Source organism: Amblyraja radiata, chromosome 7 (genome assembly GCF_010909765.2).
Source record: "Amblyraja radiata isolate CabotCenter1 chromosome 7, sAmbRad1.1.pri, whole genome shotgun sequence".
Classification (NCBI taxonomy): domain Eukaryota; kingdom Metazoa; phylum Chordata; class Chondrichthyes; order Rajiformes; family Rajidae; genus Amblyraja; species Amblyraja radiata.
Genome location: NC_045962.1, coordinates 64,925,852 through 64,947,518, shown reverse-complemented (window position 1 = coordinate 64,947,518; position 21,667 = coordinate 64,925,852). Strand labels below are relative to the sequence as shown.

Here is a 21,667-nt window from a genome sequence, read left to right as displayed (position 1 = left end):
TCTTCACTCTCCCAATCTCACCATCTCTCCAAGTCATCTAATAAAACATAGAACAGTACAGCACCGGAAAAGCTTTCTGGCCCATAATGTTTGTGCGGCACGTGACATGTCTTGGTACATGTGACAATAAACTAATTCACTAAAATAAAATTTGTGCCAATATGGAATTAGTTTATTATCACATGTACCAAGATACAGTGAAAGTCTTTATTTGCATGATATATTGCAAATCCTTCCATGTACAAGCGCAATGAAACCATACACAAGTACGATAGGTAGTGCAGAAAAATATCAGAGTGCAGAATATAGTGGGACAGAGAAAAGTGCAAGATTCCCAACGATGTAGCATGGAATATCAGGACTACATCCTAGCTTACGGGAGGACATTCAGTAGTTCAATCTCATAGTATGTGCTTAAGCTTTTGTATATTTTGTCGGATGGAAGAGGAGGGAATGTCCAGGGTGTAAATGGTCACCTGTTTTTTTTTAATGCTTTCCCAAGATGGCATGGTGTGGATGGAGATAATGTAAAATAGAACGCATGGAGATTTTTCAATCCATTAACCTTTAGACCTTCCCAATTGTTTCAACATAATTACAACCTTTTGAATTAGAGGCAAGAGTGCTCTGTGAGTGACATACATTTGTATAAATTATGGCATAAGATGTGCTCTGAGAAGGTAGCTTGCGCGACAATTTTACACATGTAAAATCTGCACTGCTGATTTATTGGAAAATCAGAATACAGCACACACATTGCCAGACAGATATGAACTTAAAGTATAAGATCTTGTTAAATTAATTTGAAAATATTACCTATAAAATCAAATAAAATGTTTTTGTATTACACATGCAGACTCCAGTTAAAACAAGTCTTCTTAAGTGGCAGCCATTATACATTTGGTGAATTTGTCGTGCAGATAATAAGCTACGTGTTAGTCATCTATGAAGAGACAGCCACACATATGTGATGCATTAGGGACCAGGAAAATAATTTTAGTAAGAATGTATTTCATTTTCCAGGGGCCAAATCTTGTCGATACATGCTAGCAATTCGGCAGTGAAATGTCAGCACATACGGAGGTCCTGTAGCGGCGCCTACTGGCGCACGCAGGTATTGAACCTGGCATTTGGAAGCCGCGGTCATGTGACTCAGGAGGGGTTGTTGTTTTCACGCGGTTAAGCTTTCGCACCACAGTTGTGTTACTGACCACCGTTGTGGTCAGACGTGTTTGCAGAGACCTGTATGCCAAGGAGCATTATTGCGTTAATAAATCAGTTCGGAAAACATCGTTGTCGTCTTTGCATCCGTCAAATTGGTGACCCCGACCTGTCTAGCCATCGTTAGACAAGAGATCATGCAGGAGGACTAAGTCACCACAGAATTGGCCGGCACGAGGCAGGGCTCACCAGGCTTCAAGCTACCTTCCTTTTGGCCAGATCGACCTCAGGTGTGGTTCGCCCACGTTGAGGCACAGTTCCATCTGCATCGAATAATCGCGGATGACACAATGTATTTCCATGTGGTAGGAGCTCTGACTCAGGGCTGTGCCTCGAGGCTGTTGCCGTATATTAGAGACCCACCGACGATCGCAAAGTACGAAGGTTTGAAAGCCCTGCTGTTACATACCTTCGGTCTCAGCCGTCGAGACAGGGTGGCGAAGATCCTGCACATGGACAGTGTCGGCGATCGTCGTCCATCCACCATCATGGCGAAGATGCTGGCGCTGATGGATGGGCATCACCCGTGTCTGCTTTTCGAACAGGCGTTCTTGGAGCAGATGCCAGACGAGGTCCATTTGATGCTCGCCGGGGCCGATTATGTGGAGCTGGCAGCAGCCCAACGGGCCGATGGTGGCATGGAGGATTACCGCAATGCTGAATCGGGTCTCAAGCTGGCCGAGATGCCTTGCGGCACCGCTGGCGTGCGAGTCATTTGCGATGTCTCAACGGGTAAAGCCCGCCTGATCGTCCCTATTGCCTGGAGGCGTCGGATTTTCAACACCATCCACAGCCTAGCTCACCCGTCCATGCGCGCCACCTCTGCCCTGGTAGCTTCCAAGTTCGTCTGGCACGGGTTACAAAAGCAGGTCACAGCATGGGCCCGCGCTTGTATCCCCTGTTAGACTTCCAAGGTGCAGAGGCATGTGCACCCGCCCGTGCAGGAGTTTACTGTTCCAGCCGGCAGGTTCCTGCACATCCATGTTGACCTGGTGGGTCCTTTACCGTGTTCACGTGGGGCCACTCACTCACTTACTAACTATCGTAGATAGGTTCACCAGGTGGGTGGAGGCAATACCGTTAACTGATACCTCCGCTGAGGCTTGTGCACGCGCTATTGTCTCCAATTGGATCGCTCATTTTGGGGTCCCTTCAGATATTGCTACCGATCGTGGGGCCCAGTTCACGTCATCCCTGTGGTGTGGTATGGCGCAGCTGTACGGCGCAAATTGCACCAGACCACCACGTAGCATCCGGAGTCGAACGGTTTAGTCGAGCGGTTTCACAGACACCTGAAGTCAGCGTTGAAGGCCCGGCTCACCGGCCCCGATTGGTTGACCAGTTGCCCTGGGTACTCCTAGGCATCAGAACTACGCCTAAGGAAGACCTCGACGCCTCCTCGGCCGAGCTGGTTTATGTGACGTGTTTGCAGAGACCTGTATGCCAAGGAGCTATTGCGTTAATAAATCAGTTCAGAAAATTTGGTTGTTGTCTTTGCATCCGCCAAAGTCCCACACTTTTCTCCAGATTCCAGTCACACTCCACTGCTGGGATTCATGTGGAATCCAGCCACGAGGCACCAGCTTGCTTCATTCCCCAGCACCTAGACTGGGAAACTGGTCCCAGGTGCTCAAACAGGTTTCACAATCATGGAGTCAATTTTGCTTTTCTTTAATGTTTCTCTGAAGCCCCTGGGATATTTTACTGGGTTACGGTGCTTCATTAAGTTTTTATTTCAGTATTACACACGCAACAATTAAAATTCTTGCCAGGCACAGTGCAGTCTACCTGGCAAGAATTTGAATTGTTCTTTGTGTCATTTTGTGAAAGTTTAATGAAGGTAATTCGCAACTCACCGTTGAAGTTAAAACATTGACTATTAGGTCTTGCTGCATATAGAAAGTACAAAGACATTAAAAGGTAAAAACTGAAAAAATAACATTGATATGGAGAACATAGCTTACTAACAGCTCAATGGCTTTTTAAGAAAAATATGAATATTTAAAAATACTGTTCCATGATGTTCTACAGTTTTTTCTATGGTCATTTCACTTCTCATTCTTATCTAAACAGTGATAAGGGGGGCGGCATACGTGGCAGCCTCGCCAGCAACCTGCCTTTCTTCTTATGTTGTTTTACTATGTTTTTACTTGTATGTTTTAGTGTACTTTTAGTTTTTGTATTATGCTGGGGTGGGGGGGGGGGGGGGGGGGAGGGTGACGGTGGGAGGTTGTGCAAACCTTTTTTACCTCTTCCCTCGCCGGAGATGCGACTTTTTCCGTATCGTATCTCCGTCCGCACTGCCTTAGCATCGTAGGGCTGGCGGTCCCTTTGTGAGGGATCAGCTTCCGGTGCCCCAAATGTAGGAGCTTTGATCGCCCCGATCGCGGGATCCTCAATCACCCCGATGCAGGGGCTTCGATCGCCGACTGCGGGAGCTTTGATCGCCCCGACTGCGGAGGTTTCGATTGCCCCGACCGCGGGAGAAAATGAGGAAAGAAGGTATGTTATTTGCCTTCCATCACAGTTGGGAATGTGAGGTCGCCGAAAAAACAAGATGGACGTGCTGCCTGCACAGGTGAGGACTCGGAGGGAGTGCCGTGAGTGCAGTGATCTCAGTGTTTGTGGGGACATCGCTCCATGAGGTCCCGGAGTCTAGTGTGAGTGTGGACGACTTTCTGTCTGTTCAGGCGGACAGGGACTGCAGAGAGAGTGACAGTGGTCGGTACAATTCAGGTCACACCACGGTGAAGGAGCATGTGTGTGGCCCGGACATTGAACTGATGGCTGTGGGTCTCCGCTTATGCTGTGTGCCTTTGGAATTCTCACAAGCCACTGTTATGGCTGTTTAAATCTATGTTTAATCTTTATGTAGTTATGTATCTTGTTGCTTATTTTTGTAAGATTGTATGGCAAATCAAATTTCACTGTACCTTGGTGCACATGACAATAAAGTACCATTGAACTATTGAACCATGGAACCATAACCTTTTTGTCAGCTTGTGTATCATTTGCTGCAGGATCATCCCAGTATCTATACTTGACAATTGCGTGTCATTTAAATGTTGCCCATCAATTTCATTATCTGCAAATAGTGCAGTTTTCACTTGTTCTCTAACAACACCCAACTTTACCTCCATCACTTTTCCATAGTTTGTAAGTTGGCAGGCTCAGAAATCCAGTAGAACAAAATTCCCATGACTGCATCGTGCAAAAAATAAACTCTATTGTCCAAGGTCATGACCTCAAATATCATTACCTTGTTAATAACTTCCTCACTCTCCCAACAATAGTCTTCCCAAATTGTTTATAAACCTGACTGCAGGATGATTTTTCAACTGCATATTTTGTCATTTCTGTCAATTCTTTGGAATTCTTCCCTATGCCCCTCCACCTTCCAGCTACCATTCCTGTATTATCACGCTGCATTTCATCTATCTTTTTGAATAAACTTTCCTCCTTCACCATAAACTCTTCTCAAGTGGCTTGATGCCACACTTTGGAAAGCAAATGTAATCTGAAACTTGTTTTCTAGACTTTCATACTTTTTAGCGACACGGCGCAGAAACATGCCATTCGCCCAGAGTCCGTGCCGACCAGCGATCACCCAGTATACTTGCACTATCCTACACACTAGGGACAATTTACAATTTTATCAAAGCTAATTAACCTACAAACCTATACGTGTTTGGAGTGTGGGAGGAAACTGGAGCACCCACAGAAAACCTGTGCGGTCACAGGGAGAATGTACAAACTCCGCACAGACAGCACCTGGAGTCAGGATTGAGCCCACGTCTCTGGAGCTGTAATACAGCAACTCTACCGCTGCACCACTGTGCCGAAACAAAAACAGCAATGTTTCCGTTGAGAGGAATGGGTCCAAAGCCAAAATATTAAATGGTTTCTCTTTCCAGCGATGCTGCTTGACTGGCTATCCTTCTGATGTTTAACATCAATTTTTGTTTGATAAAACTCTTGAGTGAAGCCCCGTGGAGCATTTCAGCAATTCACTGTAATATCAAAATAAATTATTTTGCTAGGATCTGGCTGACCATACCACACAATTGCCTTTGGGTAAAGGGTGGAAACATATCAAACTGATAGGAAACCTAGTATTACAGTTGTTTTCATGCAGCAAAGCACAATCACGTCATGTTTGACGTGTCATGTAAATGTAGTGAGTTTGAATGAAAAATAACTGGATGTGCGTTCTCCACAAAAATCTTTAAACTCATCCTATGCAATTGTTTAGAATTCGGGATACTTCAGATTTCTGTGACCTCATTCCAGAGATTAAATTTTCCCGCCTTTTAACAAGAAAAAATAAAACTTTTAATTAAAAAAAATCAACTGTGATTTTCCACAGCTGATTTGTACCATCTTCAAAAATGTTAACTATATATAAAGTCACTTTAATTTCAGGCATCTACTGATTCATGCTGCTGTTATTTTATTGCAGGAAAGACTTGCCAACCCAGTCAGTTTTCCTGTTCCAGCGGACGTTGTATCCCAATGTCATGGGTGTGTGACTTGGAAGATGATTGTGGAGATCGATCTGATGAAACCGCATCATGTGGTTAGTGGCTCCTTACAAGATCTATTGATAAAATCATGACCACGTTGTCGGTTTAGTCATTTAGAATATATTATATTTCAAGAATAATATCAGTTCCTGGGTACGGTGAGAATGTCAAGTTTGTTTTACGCTAGCTGTTAGATTATGCATAAGAAGCTACATTAAATAGAAATAGGCTGCCCTTAAAGCCAGATGGGTTGTGAGAAGCAAATTAATATTGAAATGTAGGTATGCAGTAATTTGCAATACTAATTTCTAATGTTGATGCATATTATTTCTATCCTGCCTCAAGTAATTACTGTGTAGTTTCTGTAAGATTAAGCCTAACCTGAGCAATTGTAAAAGTGCTTCACTGAAGTGTGAAGAACATGCCTAAAGTTACCACTGAAATCATTACACTTTTTCCAGTATTTCAATTTATTTCATCAAGGTGTGCAGGCATTACCGTGGCGGATAAAATTAATTAATAATGACTGTTTGTGAATAAGATATGTGGAGCATGAAACTAATGGAAAAAAAAGTTTTTTATCTGAAACTAATATAATTTTAAATATGAAGGCATATAGGGAGCTATTATAGAAAACTTGGAACTGAAAATCATTTCGTTTTTTCACCTAGAGATCCCAGGTTTATTTTGATAACTCAGTTTAGTTTAGTGTATAATTGTCACATGTATTGAGGTGCAGTGAAAAGCTTTTTGTTGCGTGCTATCCAGTCAGCAAAAAGGCTATACATGATTACAATCAAGCCACCCACAATGTACGTATTACAAGATAAAGGATATGACATTCAGTGGAAGATAAAGTTCAATTAAAGAGAGTTCTAAGGTCTATGATGAGGTGGATGGGAATTCAGGACCACACTCACTTAAGGGTGATTGAAGTCATCGACAAAGTTGCATATTTTAGGCCTTGCCATGGTCTGAGCTAACCACTGCTTCTGGTCATTGCAAGGCAGTCATTGAACTGATGTGATGTCTTCCTTGTACAACTAGCAGCTTTTGCAAAATTAAACACAGTATACATTATATGCCTGATTTTTTGGGGGGGGATTGTACTAGATCTTAATTCATTAAAATGCTGAGCCATTCATTTGTTAAACATTCAAAGTTGATAATAGATTCAAATCCACCCACTTGTAGGTTTGATGAAAATGAGGGTACAGTACAGACAACCAATCATTTTCTATAGTCAGAGGGTGGTGAATCTAAAGAATTCTTCATCACAGAAAACTGTGGAGGCCAATTCAGTGGATATTTTTAAGGCAGATACATAGATTCTTGATTAGCACAGGTGTCAGGTAATGGGGAGGAAGCAGGAGAATGGAATTAGGAGGGAGAGATAGATCAGCCATGATTGAATGGCACAGTAGACTTGATGGGCCAAATGACCTTATTCTACTCCTATCCCTTATGACATGAGATGAGCCATGCCAATTAAGTGTTAATGTCGTTGGCGGCCCTCCTTTGTGATGCAATGGGGCGGAAAGGTAAATTGGGGGGAAATGTTGATATGCTACCTCAATCTTCCTACCTATTAAGCTGCCTTCGTCATCCTTTCCTACCCCTACCAATCTGTGCCTGTGTTTGTTTTGCCTCATCATTAGCAATATCTCAATGACTTGCTTCATTCAGTTCTTATAGCCCCTGTTATGCCCCCAAACAGCAGTCTAACAGGATGTCCTAGAGAGCTCCCAGCAGTCTAAAATCAGTTTGATATAAGGAGCCCTTTTAAGTCAAAACAACTTCTACAGAATCAAGGAGCTAAAAAAAGGGGAGCTGCTGGGGGGACTGAGCGGGTCAGGCAACACTTGTGTAGGGAAGTGGACAGTCAACATTTCAGGTCAACCCTTTATCTGGACAGAGGGAAAATAGCCAGTATAAAGAGGTGGGGTAGAAAGATGGAACAAGAGCTGGCAAGCAATATGTGGATTCAGATAAGGAAGGGTTGATTGGTAGATAAAAGTCAAGTGAGGGAGGGAAGAGTGGAGATCGTGACAGAGGATAAGAGGTGAAAGGTCAGGAATAAAATGTTGCTAAGTCTGGAATCCGATAGGAAAGGAAGGTGAAGAGTTGAACCAAATAAGGAGGGATGATGGAAGATGGGTGCAACATGGGTAATACCTTTCTTAACAGATTCCAGAACCTGAAGCCTTTTGTTTATCACGTTACTTTTAGACTTTATAGATACAGTGCGAAAACAGGTCCTTCAGCCCACCTAGTTCCTGCCTAGTTCCTGTCACTCTGTACACTAACATTATTCTATGCACGAGGGACAATTTACAATTTTACTGAAACCAATCAACCTACAAACCTGTACATCTTTGGAGTGAGGTAGGAAAATGGAGCACCTGGAGTAAACCCACACGGTCACAGGGAGGTTGTACAAACTCTGTACACACAGCACCTGTAGTCAGGATTGAACCCTGATTTCTGGCGCTGTAAGGCAGCAGCTTGACCTCTGCACCACCGTGCCATCCAATTGCATCTTTTGCACTGAGCTTCTATCCCCACTCTTTCCTCTTTCCAGCCAACTCTTATCTGCCGAAGAATCCCTCCTGACCTCTATCCACGTATCACTTGCTGGCTCTTGCTCCACCCCTCTCCCCATCCCTTTATACAGGCAACTTCCTCTCTGCACTTTTGCAGTCCAGATTAAGGGTCTCATCCAAAAGGTCGACTGCCTAGTTCCCTCCACAGATGTCGCCTGACCCACTGAGTTTCTCCAGATGCTCTCTTTTTGTTGCTCCCGATTCCAACATCTGCAGTCTTTGTGCCTCTATTTTACTCCAGAGCCAAGACTTTTATAACATTCAGGAATCCTGAGCCTTCAGATTTGAAAAGCTTTGTCCTATTTCTTGAGCTCACAATAATGTACGTCAAATTGGCTTACTTTGATGCCTTGGAGGGACTGAGTTATTGATATGTGAAACAAAGTATATTTGTTTTAATAATAAATCATCTGTGATTTCATAATTATATATTATTTAAACATTTGGGGGCACTCTGGTTTATTCAACAAATCACACTGTTTCCAGTCATACATCAATCCCCATTGGTGTATCTCTTGATGTATTACAGCCTTTTTTTCTCCTTGCCGTTTTCTGCATCCCAACCCCTCATTATTTTTTTTGCACTCAATATCATTATTTTCCATTGGAATAGAAAATCAACTGGGGTTGAATTTAAAACAATAATTTCTGCATATGTGGTTTAACATGAGCATGAGCCCATTGTGCACATCGGGTAAGCATTCTATGAGGAAACAAACAGACGGGAGCTTACAAAAATGAAATAATTTTTAATTTCACATTGAACCTGCCTTAAATTTCAAGCCTGATCAATTTAGCTAACATCTTTCATAGTGACATCAGTGCATTGTATTCTGTCTCCAAAATTTATTCAAAATGGTTGAATATTGATAGCAGGATACAACACGCTGCAGTGACTTTAAAGCCCTTGACATAAATGATCAAGGATATATTTCTTAGGAACAATATAATAAGCAGTTTGGATTTTCTTATTTTACCAAGCATTTTTGCAACAGTGCTTATAGTTGCCTGTGAACTCTTGTGTTTCAAACCAAACTACTTTTAAAATCACAAGCTCTTTCCTAACTTAAGCAGCATTATAGGTTTTGGCATTTAGGCTATATCTTTTTTGCTCTCCTTGCTTATTGTCTTTTCTGACACAGAGATAAAAATTAAAAAAAATTAACTGTCCCAACCAAACAAAATATTACCACAAAGAATTTCAATTGCTCATTTTTACATGTTCAATAGATTGTAAACACATTATTAATCCTATTTCAGGTGTTATATTTCAATGTTATATGTTGAATAAGAATCACCACAAATGGCATCAAGTAATAGAAAAAAGAATGAATTTGTTGCAGCAGAAGTGATTTATGTTTGTCTTTATAAAACCTTGGCTGTGACCTTTAAAAGTAGATTTCATGTTATTTTATTATTTTAGAGATGGTAAACATGAGTGGGATTTATTGTTCACTTGCTATTTAAATTGTTACATTGATGACATAAACCAAACAGCAAAAAAAAAAAAATCATTTCAGATAAAGAAATGAGAATAATCATGTTATGGTCTGGTAATGCTAGGCAGACCTAAAGGATCTATCTTTGCACAGAGGGAGATAAACCCTGAAGCATTGTTTGGGTCCTGGAGCAATTTAGATGACAGAGTTGCTTGTGAAGCTTTGAATGTCTTTCAGAGTCAGCAACAAATTGGTATTTGGAATTCCCAGCAGTCAGTCAAAACCTCGTTGTCGATTGCATCTCTGCTTCCTAATGGGACATTATTTTTGCTTTCATTATAGTAGACTCTATCTCATGAATGAAAAAAAAACCTGCTATAAACTGAGAACTACCAAACCCTCGAATTGAAAGCGCATGCTGGAGATAAAGGGTTGAGGTCGCAAGAGTTGCACACGCAAGGGAGAATTTAATTTTTGTGATTTATTCTTTCCCCAAGATTTCAGCAAGACCAATATTTATTGTTAATCTCTAATTATCTTTGGACAGAATGGTTTGTTCCACCTTTGGAGTCTAGAGACCAGATTAGGTGGTTGGTAGCTTTTCTCTTCTGAATAACATTAGGAACCAGAAAGGCTTTTAATGATGATCTATTATCACAATGTTTGTGGTCATGATTATTAGGCACAAGTTGGCTTTACAAATTCCAGTGTATTATCTGAATTTAACATCCACTGCTACCATGGTGAGATTTTAGGTTAGATCTTTAGATTTTTGCTGCGGGCCTCTGGATTTCAATTCCAGCAACTTAACCAATGCAACAATACGATATTTCCTCTTGCATACCGCCAGTCCCTTATTTCAACTTACAAATGTGAAGCCGCCAAAAGCTGTCATAGAGTGATAGAGTGTGGAAACAGGCCCTTCAGTCCAACTTGCTGACACCAGCCAACATGTCCCAGCTGCACTAGTCCCACATCCCTGAGTTTGGTCCATATCCCTCCAAACCTGTCCGTACTGAAAACTCAAGATATAGGATTGAAGTTTCTCAAATTTCATTCCCATTGATCGAATAAAATTGAATATGAATTTTCAGATAGCTTCTTCTATTACACCTCTAATACATTGAAATTGAAATGAAAATTAGATGGAAAACAAAATTCCCCACGCTCGTTGCTATGGCAAATAGTTTATTCCAATAATGATTTTGATATACTTAATTTAATCATCTTAACTTGATGTCGTTAACATGAAAAGGGTGCAGAGAAGATCTATGAGGACGTTGCCAGGACTCTTGGGAGAGGTTGAGCGGGCTAGGACTCTATTCCTTGGAGTGCAGGAGGACGATTAATCATCTGGATTAATGCAGTCATTTACCCGGAGTAGAGGATTCAATGTAAGGATGGGGGACGGGGGGGGGGGGGGGGGGGAGATTTCATTGGGACCTGAGGGGACATTTACTGAAGGGTGGTAGGCATATGGAAGTAGCTGCCAGAGGATGTGGCAGATACTATCACAAAGTTTAAATGACATTTGGACAGGTACATGGATAGGATCGGTTTAGAAGGATATGGGGCAAATACAGGCAGGTGGGACTAGTGCAGATGGGGCATGTTGGTCAGCGTGGACAAGTTGGGACAAGGGGCCTATTTGTACACTGTATGATTCTATGACTAAATCTGGTGCACAAATAAAAAGGTAACACAAAAAAAATTATGATGATTTACTCAGTAATTATCTATCGGGGATAGGATCGCAATCTGGGTAATTTCAATAGAAATAATAGCTGATCTACAGATCAGGAAAGATCCACAGATTATATGTATTCATCAGGATCAAATATTTAATTCAATGTTTGCCTTGATACAAAGTTGAAAGATAACATTTGAATGACTTGAATAAATTGAGCAAAATTAGTTGATCAAGTAAACTATCTAGGGCAAGCAAGTCATCAATGTAATATGTTTTTTTTAATCTTCGTTTGTAATCTGTTAAGGGCCTGTCCCACCAGCATGCGATTGCATGCATCTAGCGCGACCAAACGTGGTGGCTTGAGGCGTAAGGCCTCGCGGAGCCGGTCCCACTTCCAACTGCGGAGCCGTCTGGAGTTGTGCGGGGCTGGTCCCGACATCATACTCACCAATCAGCTGGGCAGGAGGCGGGCCGACTGAATTTAAACGTCGCATGCACGGCACGCCGGGCGGTGACGTCATCGCGCAATACCACACGCTAGGCGTACGCCGTCAAAACGTTGCGTACGGCATCAAGACGCTGCGTATGCCCATTGAGGCGCTGAGTACGGCCTCAATGCGGCTGCAGCCGACAGGCCGTTGCCGTGCGGAATTTTTGGACAATGTCAGTTTTTTGGAGCCCCGCGTGATGTCGGGACCAGCCCCGCTCAACTCCATTGGGCTCTGGCGATCGTAGTGCGATCGGCCCCGCGAGGCCGTACGGCTCAAGCGACCATGTTAGGTCGTGCTCGTCGCATGCTGGTGGGACAGGCCCTTTAGTCTTTGTTTCCCCTTAATTCAGTCCTCTTCATGGTTGAAAGTAATATAATCGATCTTTTAACAGCAAATGTATTTTATGCAATACATGTTCTAAATCAATGGAATTCATAAGGAAACCATTGTTGATTGTCTGTGCTGACAAGTTCTAATCGCAGTAATCCTCTCATAATTATGTCAAGCCCTAAGTGCAAATAAGATTTGAGTTTAGAACATCTGTGCATGTATTCCTGAGTGTTTATTCATTTCTTCCTTGCTTGGCTGCCAAAAAATTAAAGGGACATTTCACTCAATTATGTGAATATCCTTGGTCTGGAGGGGATGGGAAAAAAAGAGGTTAGGAGGTAGTTAATAACAACTCATTGTTGTCTATTTGTAGCCATGGGAACCTCTCTTGCTTGTTCTGGATACATAGTAAGATCAATCAAGATGAAAAATCGATTTTCTTCAGTGACCTGGTTAAAACAGCAAAATGAACCAGAAAACTGGAGAAAAGTTTCAGTGAGAAAATTATCAATTAGCAATTTCCTTGTTAACTGAGCAATCAATTCTGTATTAACCAAGGTTAGGTACTTAATGTATTTTTACATCTGTTTCATGGAAACTTGATCATCATCTGAGTGAATACAAGAATGAGGTATTATTGCAAGAAATTGGATCTTTGTGCTGTTACTTCCTCCCCCAGAAATTGAAACTGGTTCAGCCACCAGAGTTAGCTCTTACACAAACATGTTTTCCAGATTTTATACCAGTTTACTGCCACATTTACAGCATCAGCTCATGCAGCGCTCCTAACTTTGCTGCATCATCTCAGCTCACAAACAATTATTTCCTACACATTATGCTGCTTAACTTAACATATCAAACAGAAGTGTTGCAGGCTTATAAGATCAAAGTATAATTCTTTAAACAAATTAGAGCATTATGTCTGAAGGCCCCTGTCTAATAAAACTGACCTTTTAAATCAAGGCAGACTAATGTTCAATGCTTGCAAGAGTAATATTGAAAGGAGAATTTATCTGCCTGATTAACAAGAGGGATGTTAAAATGGTTTGTAGATACAGCTAAACAATAACAAAATCTGGAGAGGAAAATCAATAAGATAAAATCATGGCATTTTTCGCAGAAACAGGCACTTCATCCCAAATCGTCCATTGCGATCAACATGCCCTATCTAAGCTGGTCCCACTTTCCCCTTGTTTGGCACATATCCCTCTGAACCTTTTTTAACCATTTATCTGTAACAAGATGTTAACAGGTTTTGTGGATTTGGATCAATGATGGAGGAAGAACAATCAAACAATATCTTACATGGAGCAGTTCACAAATCATCACATGTATGTGGCAGAATCCACAAAAGTGAAAACATTCCTTTCTCTGGATATGACTTGTTGATTGTTAGATTATGTTAAAAAAAAAAGTAATAGTTTGAGTCATAAAAAGATGAGGAGAGTAAATTAATATGATGCTAAAGTGCTGATGCTGCTTTGCTGATATCTTTAGGGAACTAACTTGTCACCATTGCTGTTCATCGAGTATCAGTTGCCTGCATGGCCATATAAATTAAATGGCATAGAAAGCTAGAATTGCTAATTATTCAGACAAAAAAAGCCTTTTAAAAGCCATTGAAGGTCTGCATATATTTAATTGGCAGGGTTAGTTGTTAAGGTTTTTTTTAATGATCTGCCACTTGTTAATTCCTGCTAATGAAGCATTTTGGAACTGGACATAGTGTCACATTCTTCCAGAGTTTAATTGCTGTGGATTTTTTTTAGTGTTATTGGAAATTCAAGTTCACTTTTACTTTCAATCTTTTTTAACAGTATTAAATCCAATGCCTATTTCCTTTTGATGCATTGGTTGATTGTTTGAAAGATACAGCATGTAAACAGATACATTGGCCTATCAAGTTCACACTGACCATTGATTACCTGTTCACAACAGTTCAATATTATCCCAATTTTGCATCCATCTCCCAACATACTCAGGGGAACTTACAAAGGCCAATTGACCTAGAAATCTGCACATGTTTTGGGATGTGGAAACCAGAGGAAATGCATGTGACCACAGGAAGAATGTGCAACCTTCACACAAACAGTACCTGAGATCAGGATTGAACCCCAGTCTCTAGCACTGTGAGGCACCAGCTCTACTAGATGCACCACTGTACCACCCTTATTTGTTTTCTCCTTTTGTATCTCAATTGACAAAAAATAAAACTTTACAAGGAATTGTACATGCTGATTAATACACAAAAGAATACAAAGTGCTGGAGTAACTCAACAGGTCGGGCATAATTTCTGGAGAACCAGGGATCGGTGATGTTTCAATTCAAGACTGTTGAATGGCCTTCGGGTCTGAAGAAGGGTCTCGACTCGAAATGTCATGATATACTTTTTTATACTAGTTATTTTGGGCTTGCACTTGACCATTGAAGAATTCTTCAATTTGAATGGTTAAGTTGGGACTTGCTCTTCACTCATCTTAAACTGCCAGAACTTTTGGCATAAATTGGCCCTTAAATTAAATGGGGAAGGATATGTCTAACTAAAGGCAAATGCAATTCTATTGGCCATTAATCATTTCAGTTTGACTGTCAATTTGGATCCTGTGAATCCAATCCTGATCTAATGCATTCTGAATTTTCCCTGCATGTCTGTCAGAATAAATGATTCAGGAAATGAAGAATCCACCTTTAATTCAAGCTGCTGTTCTCTAATTGTCTTATTATAGCTTTGGCTGGAGGTCTGTTAACCTATTATGCTTTCGGGACTTAAAAATAGATTTGTCGAATTAATTTATCTTGCAGATGGTGGTTAGAGACACCTTGTAGATCTGAAATAGCAGTATCAGATGATTGCACTGAGGTTTTTGATGTATTTGCTTTACGTCAATTTTATTTTTGGATGAAGTTAATGAGCAGAATTGACTAGCAGTCATTCAAAGCATAGACAGTTATGGTTGCTAATGAGTTCTTCTTGCCAACTTTTAATTGATACATGTTGATTGTCCCATTTCCAATTTGAACTATCAGCTGCAACTGCCTATCAAACTGTGAATGTTTGGGGTAAAATAGCCCAAATTTCACACAGCATAACATTAGCATTCAAGCTGATTATTTTGATAGTTAGCCGAGCATCTGTGTTTTTGAAGGCGTTAAGTTCGGTTAATAACTTGACCATCTGCCTCAGCGAAATCAACACTCCTTTTATTAATATGATTTTATCTTCCATGCTTTATATCTCATATTTCCCAATGGATTGTGAATGGTTTACAAGCAGGTTAATTAGCTGGAGTGTTCAAAGTTAAGATTTACTACAGCATAGGAGGAGGGCATTCAACCCATTGAGTTTGTGCTGACCAAGGTGACAATTATTTGTTTCATATGTTCAAAGAAGTCGGGGCACAGTGGCACAGCTAGTAGAGCTGCTGTCACACAGGGCCAGAGACCCAGGTTTGATCCTTACTTTGGCTGCTATCTGTGTGGAGTTTGCAAGTTCTCCTTATGACTGAGTGAAGAAGGGTTCTGAATCTAAACATCCCTTATCCATTTTCACCACAGGCGCTGCCTGACCTGCTAAGTTACTCCAGCATTTTGTGTCTACCTTTGGTCTGTACCGGCATCTGCAGTTCTTTAATATTATTCCCTATGACAATGTTGGTTTCCTCCGAGTGCTCTTGTTTCCTTCATTCCATGACATGGGGGTACATAGGTTAATTGGCTTCTATAAAATTGCCTTCAGCGCGTAAGGTGTGGATGCGAAAGTGCGAGAGCATAGAACTAATGTGAATGGTTGATCGATGGTCAGTGAACTGAAGGGCCTGTTTCCATACAATATCTTTCAATTCATTTCAATCCAAGAATAAGAAAAAAACAGCAGGGGTAGGTAACATGTTCCTTCAAGCCTGCTCTTACAGTCAATAACATCATGGCAGATCTGAGCTTGATATCAACTCCACTTTCTTGTGCAGTCTCCATGGCATTTAACTCCCCAAAAGCCTGTCTAGTTCAGCCTTGAATCATTTTTTTTTACATTCACAGGCCTGGTCTCTGTCATTAATAAGTATCTCAGATACCAAAGTCTCATTATTTTCTAGGAGAAGGAATTTCTATTCATCTCCATCTTAAATGGGTGATCTTTTGTTTTCTAAAGCTAGTTTGAGGTTATCTCATTAGGGGAAGCCTTTTTAAGCATCTAAACAAAGCATTATCCTGGGAAAAGATTTTCTCTGCTCATTATGTCAAGAAGGATGGTGAATATATATTTTATATATAATTTGGAGATTTTGATAGATCAGAAATCTTTCCTAATGAAGCCACATAATTGTAACATAAAAATAAAATTATGTTATTGAGGAACCCATATATAAGGAATTCCTCTTAGTAACAAATATTTCTTAAAATGTGTTTAATTTTGCATAAAGATAGCTTCTATTTAGATTGTAGTGGTGTGTACAGTTCTGGCATGATTTTACAGTGGCATTAATAAGTTGTGAAGAGCTATTTTAGCTCTGAACACACTCATGATGAGGGGTGATATTCTTTGTACAAGCTATGCTTTGTTAGGGATTTGTATTTGAATAATCAAAATAAAATAAAATATAAGGGGTGCTAAACAGAATTAAACTCTGGTCAGCTAATCAAAAATAATGTCAGATTAGCTTTCCAACTTATTAGATAATATGACGGCAAGCAACAGTAACATGGTAATCGTAAGGTAATGCTGGCCTGAAATTTGCAATAATTGCCCACTGTAAAATGGCTAGAGATCATTTTATCCTTGATACTTTTTAATTGATAACAGTAACATTTCCAATCCTATGATCAATTAAAATGATCAATACACTTTCATTTAAACCCAGTCCCTGTCGGACTATATCAGCGGGCTTTAAACATTCCATATTAGACAGGAATTTGGGGGGTCTTCTGGAATTGCTTTAGTCTATTTCACTGAATGTGATTGTTGATTTTAAAAAAAGGACCGTATTGCATAATAAGAAAAACAATGACTTGTCCTACTTGGCATCTAGATCTCAACCAACATGACTGAAATTAAAAGATAACTTTTCTTTTTCTGCAACTTTGCAATGGATAAATAGATCATCACATCTGCTTACATAAGTGACTGTGGTTAAAAAAAAAAAAAAGGATGACTGTTATATAGTGCGAGCAGATTGAGGATATGATGTAAATGCAAGTTTGTTTTTTCCAGGATATGTCAACCATATTCTGGAAAGAGCATTGAAATGGTGGCAGTTTTTGCTCAAAGGAAAGTTGGTCTGTTTATATTGCGTCGGAAGAAAAATGTGACATTTAGGTTGTAAACATTTCAAGTCAACCAGAGCCAAAGGCATTTCAGTGAACTCAGTTTCAAATATCTTTGCTACTCAAACAAAAAAAAAACATAGTTTTCACGTTCCACGGCAATTTATTTTTGAGGCTTGCCTTGTTTTGCTTGAAAAAGTGGCTGTGTAAAGAAATGACTTGAAATTAGTTTTTTTTAAAGCGAAAACATAAAGTGAAATAAATTAACAGTTATTTTAAGAAACTATTCATAGGGCATTCAATCTAATATTATTTTTTTCTGTCTCTAATAGCATTTCCTACCTGCACTTACCTAATACAGTTTACTTGTAATAATGGAAGATGCATAACTGTGAAATGGCGATGTGACTCAGGTAACAAGAAGGCATTACCAAGGATTTTTCACTTGTTTCATTGAATGTTTCATTGTTTCACTTGTTTCATTGAACATAGATTGAAAAATAAAGATTTACAATGAATAATTTCTTCCTCTTAAAGAATAAATTTAAGTGTACATATTTTTGTCATGTAAGAACTGTAAGAACTGTAAAATGTAAATGTGATTGTGCAACATTTCTTCATAATTACTGAATTCCCATATGATTGTATCAAGAGTGATGGAATAAATGTTGCACAATCAAACATTTAAATTTTATCCCAGGTTACATGAATTGTGAAATGGGTAACAGTACAACTTTATTACAAATTGATGTGGTGATACATTATAAGAACAGATTCCATACAGTTGGCTGGCTTTCACTTGAGATTTGATGATGGTGTGTGGATTTAACATGATAAAAAATATTGCATTGGGTACATAAAGATAAACCATTACTTCTGATGGGAAAATGAATAGTGTGGGACATGTGCAAACTTAAAACCATTTTGGAGTGAATTCTGATCATAATGAATGAAAACGATCATAATTCTCTCTTTTAGAAATTCTCAAACTCCGATCCAAATCAAATTTTCAAAACAGATTTATAGATTTTTATGAGTTTGAGGTATCAAAGAATGTGGATTAAAGATTGAAGTCTTGATATTCACGTTGGTCCTACTCTAACATAAGTGGAAGAAGAAGCAATTGATTTAAAAAAAATATCCATTCCTTGAAGCACTATTTCTCTTTATTTTACCTTAAAATATTTTCATTAAGACAAGATAAATTTATTTTAAACTTTTTGAAATGTATCTCCAAATGTTAGTTAGTTTTCATTAATTTTACTTTGATTGTGCCTGTATTTGATAGCTTTGTTCAAAAATCCATTCATTCTTTCACATGTTTCTGGTGCTTACAGTACAAGTCAAATGTTAATTTAAGCAAGATTTTCAATCAAGCTACACATACAACTTGCGTGGAAATATATTGTAACTCCTTTGTATTAATGGGTATAAATTCCGAAACCTATACCCGAAACTAGGCAACCCTGCAGAAATATCTTCAGCAGCATGACTGCTGCATTTTAAGAAGGTCGCTAACCTATCTCCATGTCAAGAATAATAAGCTATATAGATATGGATATAAATGCCTCCTTGTCAGCCACATCCACAGTTTATAGATTTAGTGAAGCCTTCCAAGAACTGCACCCTAAAAAGTTATACATCAACTAAATAATAGTAGCTAATCATTACCACTCAATATTAATAAAATCTTCTTATCCTCATGCATCAGTCCCACTTAGGGGACTTTTTAAGTGACTTTTTAGGCGACTGCAAGAGACTATGCGATCGCCACATGGTCGCCACGTGTTCGCGGGTGTTTGCTGGGTAGTCGCCTTCATGGTCGTGAGAAGTTCCCGCATTCTGGGAACTAGTAGTGGCCTTATTATGGTCACCGTGAAATTTTCAACATGTTGAAAAATTTGCAGCAACCAGAATGAAGCCGCCATGGAGAGTAGCGAGAATTCACGTGCCGTAGGTGCAGTGGTAGTGGGTTGCCAGGAGGTCGAAGGTTCTCGGAGGTTCTCGTACATTGGAGCCGTTGTTGACCGGTGAATTTCATTGGCCCATTGGGAAAAAAAAGGTAAGCAGTAGTTTACAGAACCAAGGACAACCGACCGGTAATGTTAATGTCCGCCGAGCTTCACAGCCGTGTATATCTAGCTTCTTAACAGTTGTCTCCATTCCTTCTCCTCCCTTCTCCCCCCCCCCCCCCTTTACCCCCCTCTTTTAAAGGACTTACCGTACACTGTGCTTTAGCTGTCTTTTTACAGCATCAACCTTCCTGTGTGTGTCTGTTTCACCTTGGCTTTGCACCATGTGAATTTTTTAGACAAGACTCCCCCCGCTTGCCCTGTCCCCCGCCTGCTTAACGGGCTGGTGAAGGAAACAATGTGTTTGTGTTTGTTCCACTCTGACAGTCGCCATTCCAGTTGCCGGTATTTCAGGCGACTGCCGGCAACTTGACTGTCACCGGCAGTCCGCTGAAAAATCGCCTAAGTGGGACAGGCCCATTACATTGCCAGACTTGAATGCCCGACATCTGGTCCTCAGCAGACCTCCTTGTTCATTCAAGGCTTCAAACACACTCCTCCACACATTTCCTTATTAGGTTGGTAACATCTGTATCCGATGAGATCCCGTGTTCAAGAAGGAACTGCAGATGCTGGAAAATCGAAGGTACACAAAAATGCTGGAGTAACTCAGCGGGTGCAGCAGCATCTATGGAGCGAAGGAAATAGGTAACGTTTCGGGCTGAAACCCTTCTTCAGACGCTTCTTCCGATGAGATCCCACTGGCTCTCCACTCTGCACTGGACCACTTAGACAATAAGAACATGTACATTTATTGAGTAAACTTGCCGTTCAATGCCATTGTCTTCTTAAACATCATCAAACTCAGGGAAATGGGTCTATACAATTGGATCCTTGCCTTCATTGTTTGCAGACCTAAATAATTATGATTTGGACACAACAATTCTCCCTTGATGACCTTCAACCACAGGAGCGTCTCAGAGTAGTGTGCTCGATCCTCTGTTCTCCCGATAGTCTCAAATTTGTTTTGGCCAGGCTCTGTGTAGATCAAAGTTACCATTATTATTGTTGCACATTTTTAAAATGCATTTATAATTTCCTGTATCAAGCTGTCCCTTACATAGGAGCTATTTATTTGGAGATATTTAGACAACTATCATTAATATCCCCTCTGGTAATTTTTACATCCATGCAGATTGATTCAACACTCCTCCCTTTGGATTTTTTCCTGGCAATGCCATCCAACCTACATTTTCCTTTTTGCCAAAATGAGGATGATACTGAATAACAACCCTGTTAGAAATGCTAAGGTTTGGCTTTTTGACAACTTTAGACATCTTAACATTGTGTAGGAATGGACTGCAGATGCTGGTTTAAACCGAAGATAGATACTAAATGCTGGAGTAACTCAGCAGGACAAGCAGCATCTCTGGAGAGATGGAATGGGTGACGTTTCGGGTCGAGACCCTTCTTCAGACTAGTGTCCAGATTTTTATGACTATCTTCGACATCTTAACATTGTTGTAATACACCCTATGTATCTTATTACCACAGCTTTCTTACCTGGACCCCATTGTCGGGGCACCCTTGCTCTGCCACTGGCTGATTCTCATTGTCCTTGCCTCTTTCAGTTTCCTTCTCCGCTTTCCAGTTTGTTTTCTCTTTAGTATTGTTAGTTTAGCATTGCAGCATTTAGGATTGTTGGTATTCACATCACTAGTACCTTTGTAGCACTTTAATTATAAACCTCAGTCAGTTCCACAAAACTATACTTCACATCATGAAATGTTATTAAGCCAAACTTTCTTCCTCGTCAGACTGAAATAATCATCCACTGCATCATCTCTGGCCGTTTTGGATTTTTACCTTGCTTTTTCAAAAATGCATTGAAATGTGACTAATAAAAGGAATTAATTTATATATTTTTAATCTGATTGTAGCAGTGAATAGAATTTATCCTGCAGCTTTATTCTGCTAGCTACTGCCATTCTTGCTCTTGATCCAAAACAAATTGATAGCTTCAAAATAAAATGATAAATACTGAAAGAAACCTTAATCGCTTAGAATTTGCTTGGAGTTATTATCAATTCCCCAATGA

The 21,667-nt window shown here is 40.1% G+C and overlaps 1 protein-coding gene across 1 annotated transcript in view; it reads left to right on the top strand.

Annotated features, from left to right (window-relative positions):
- Positions 1–21,667, top strand: part of lrp1b (LDL receptor related protein 1B) — a 1,292,371-nt gene that overhangs the window by 661,998 nt on the left and 608,706 nt on the right. Inside the window, exons 18-19 of the mRNA XM_033023505.1 lie at positions 5,681–5,797; positions 17,890–17,970. Coding sequence (XP_032879396.1) covers positions 5,681–5,797; positions 17,890–17,970 — 198 coding nt within the window. The remainder of the gene's footprint in view (positions 1–5,680; positions 5,798–17,889; positions 17,971–21,667) is intronic.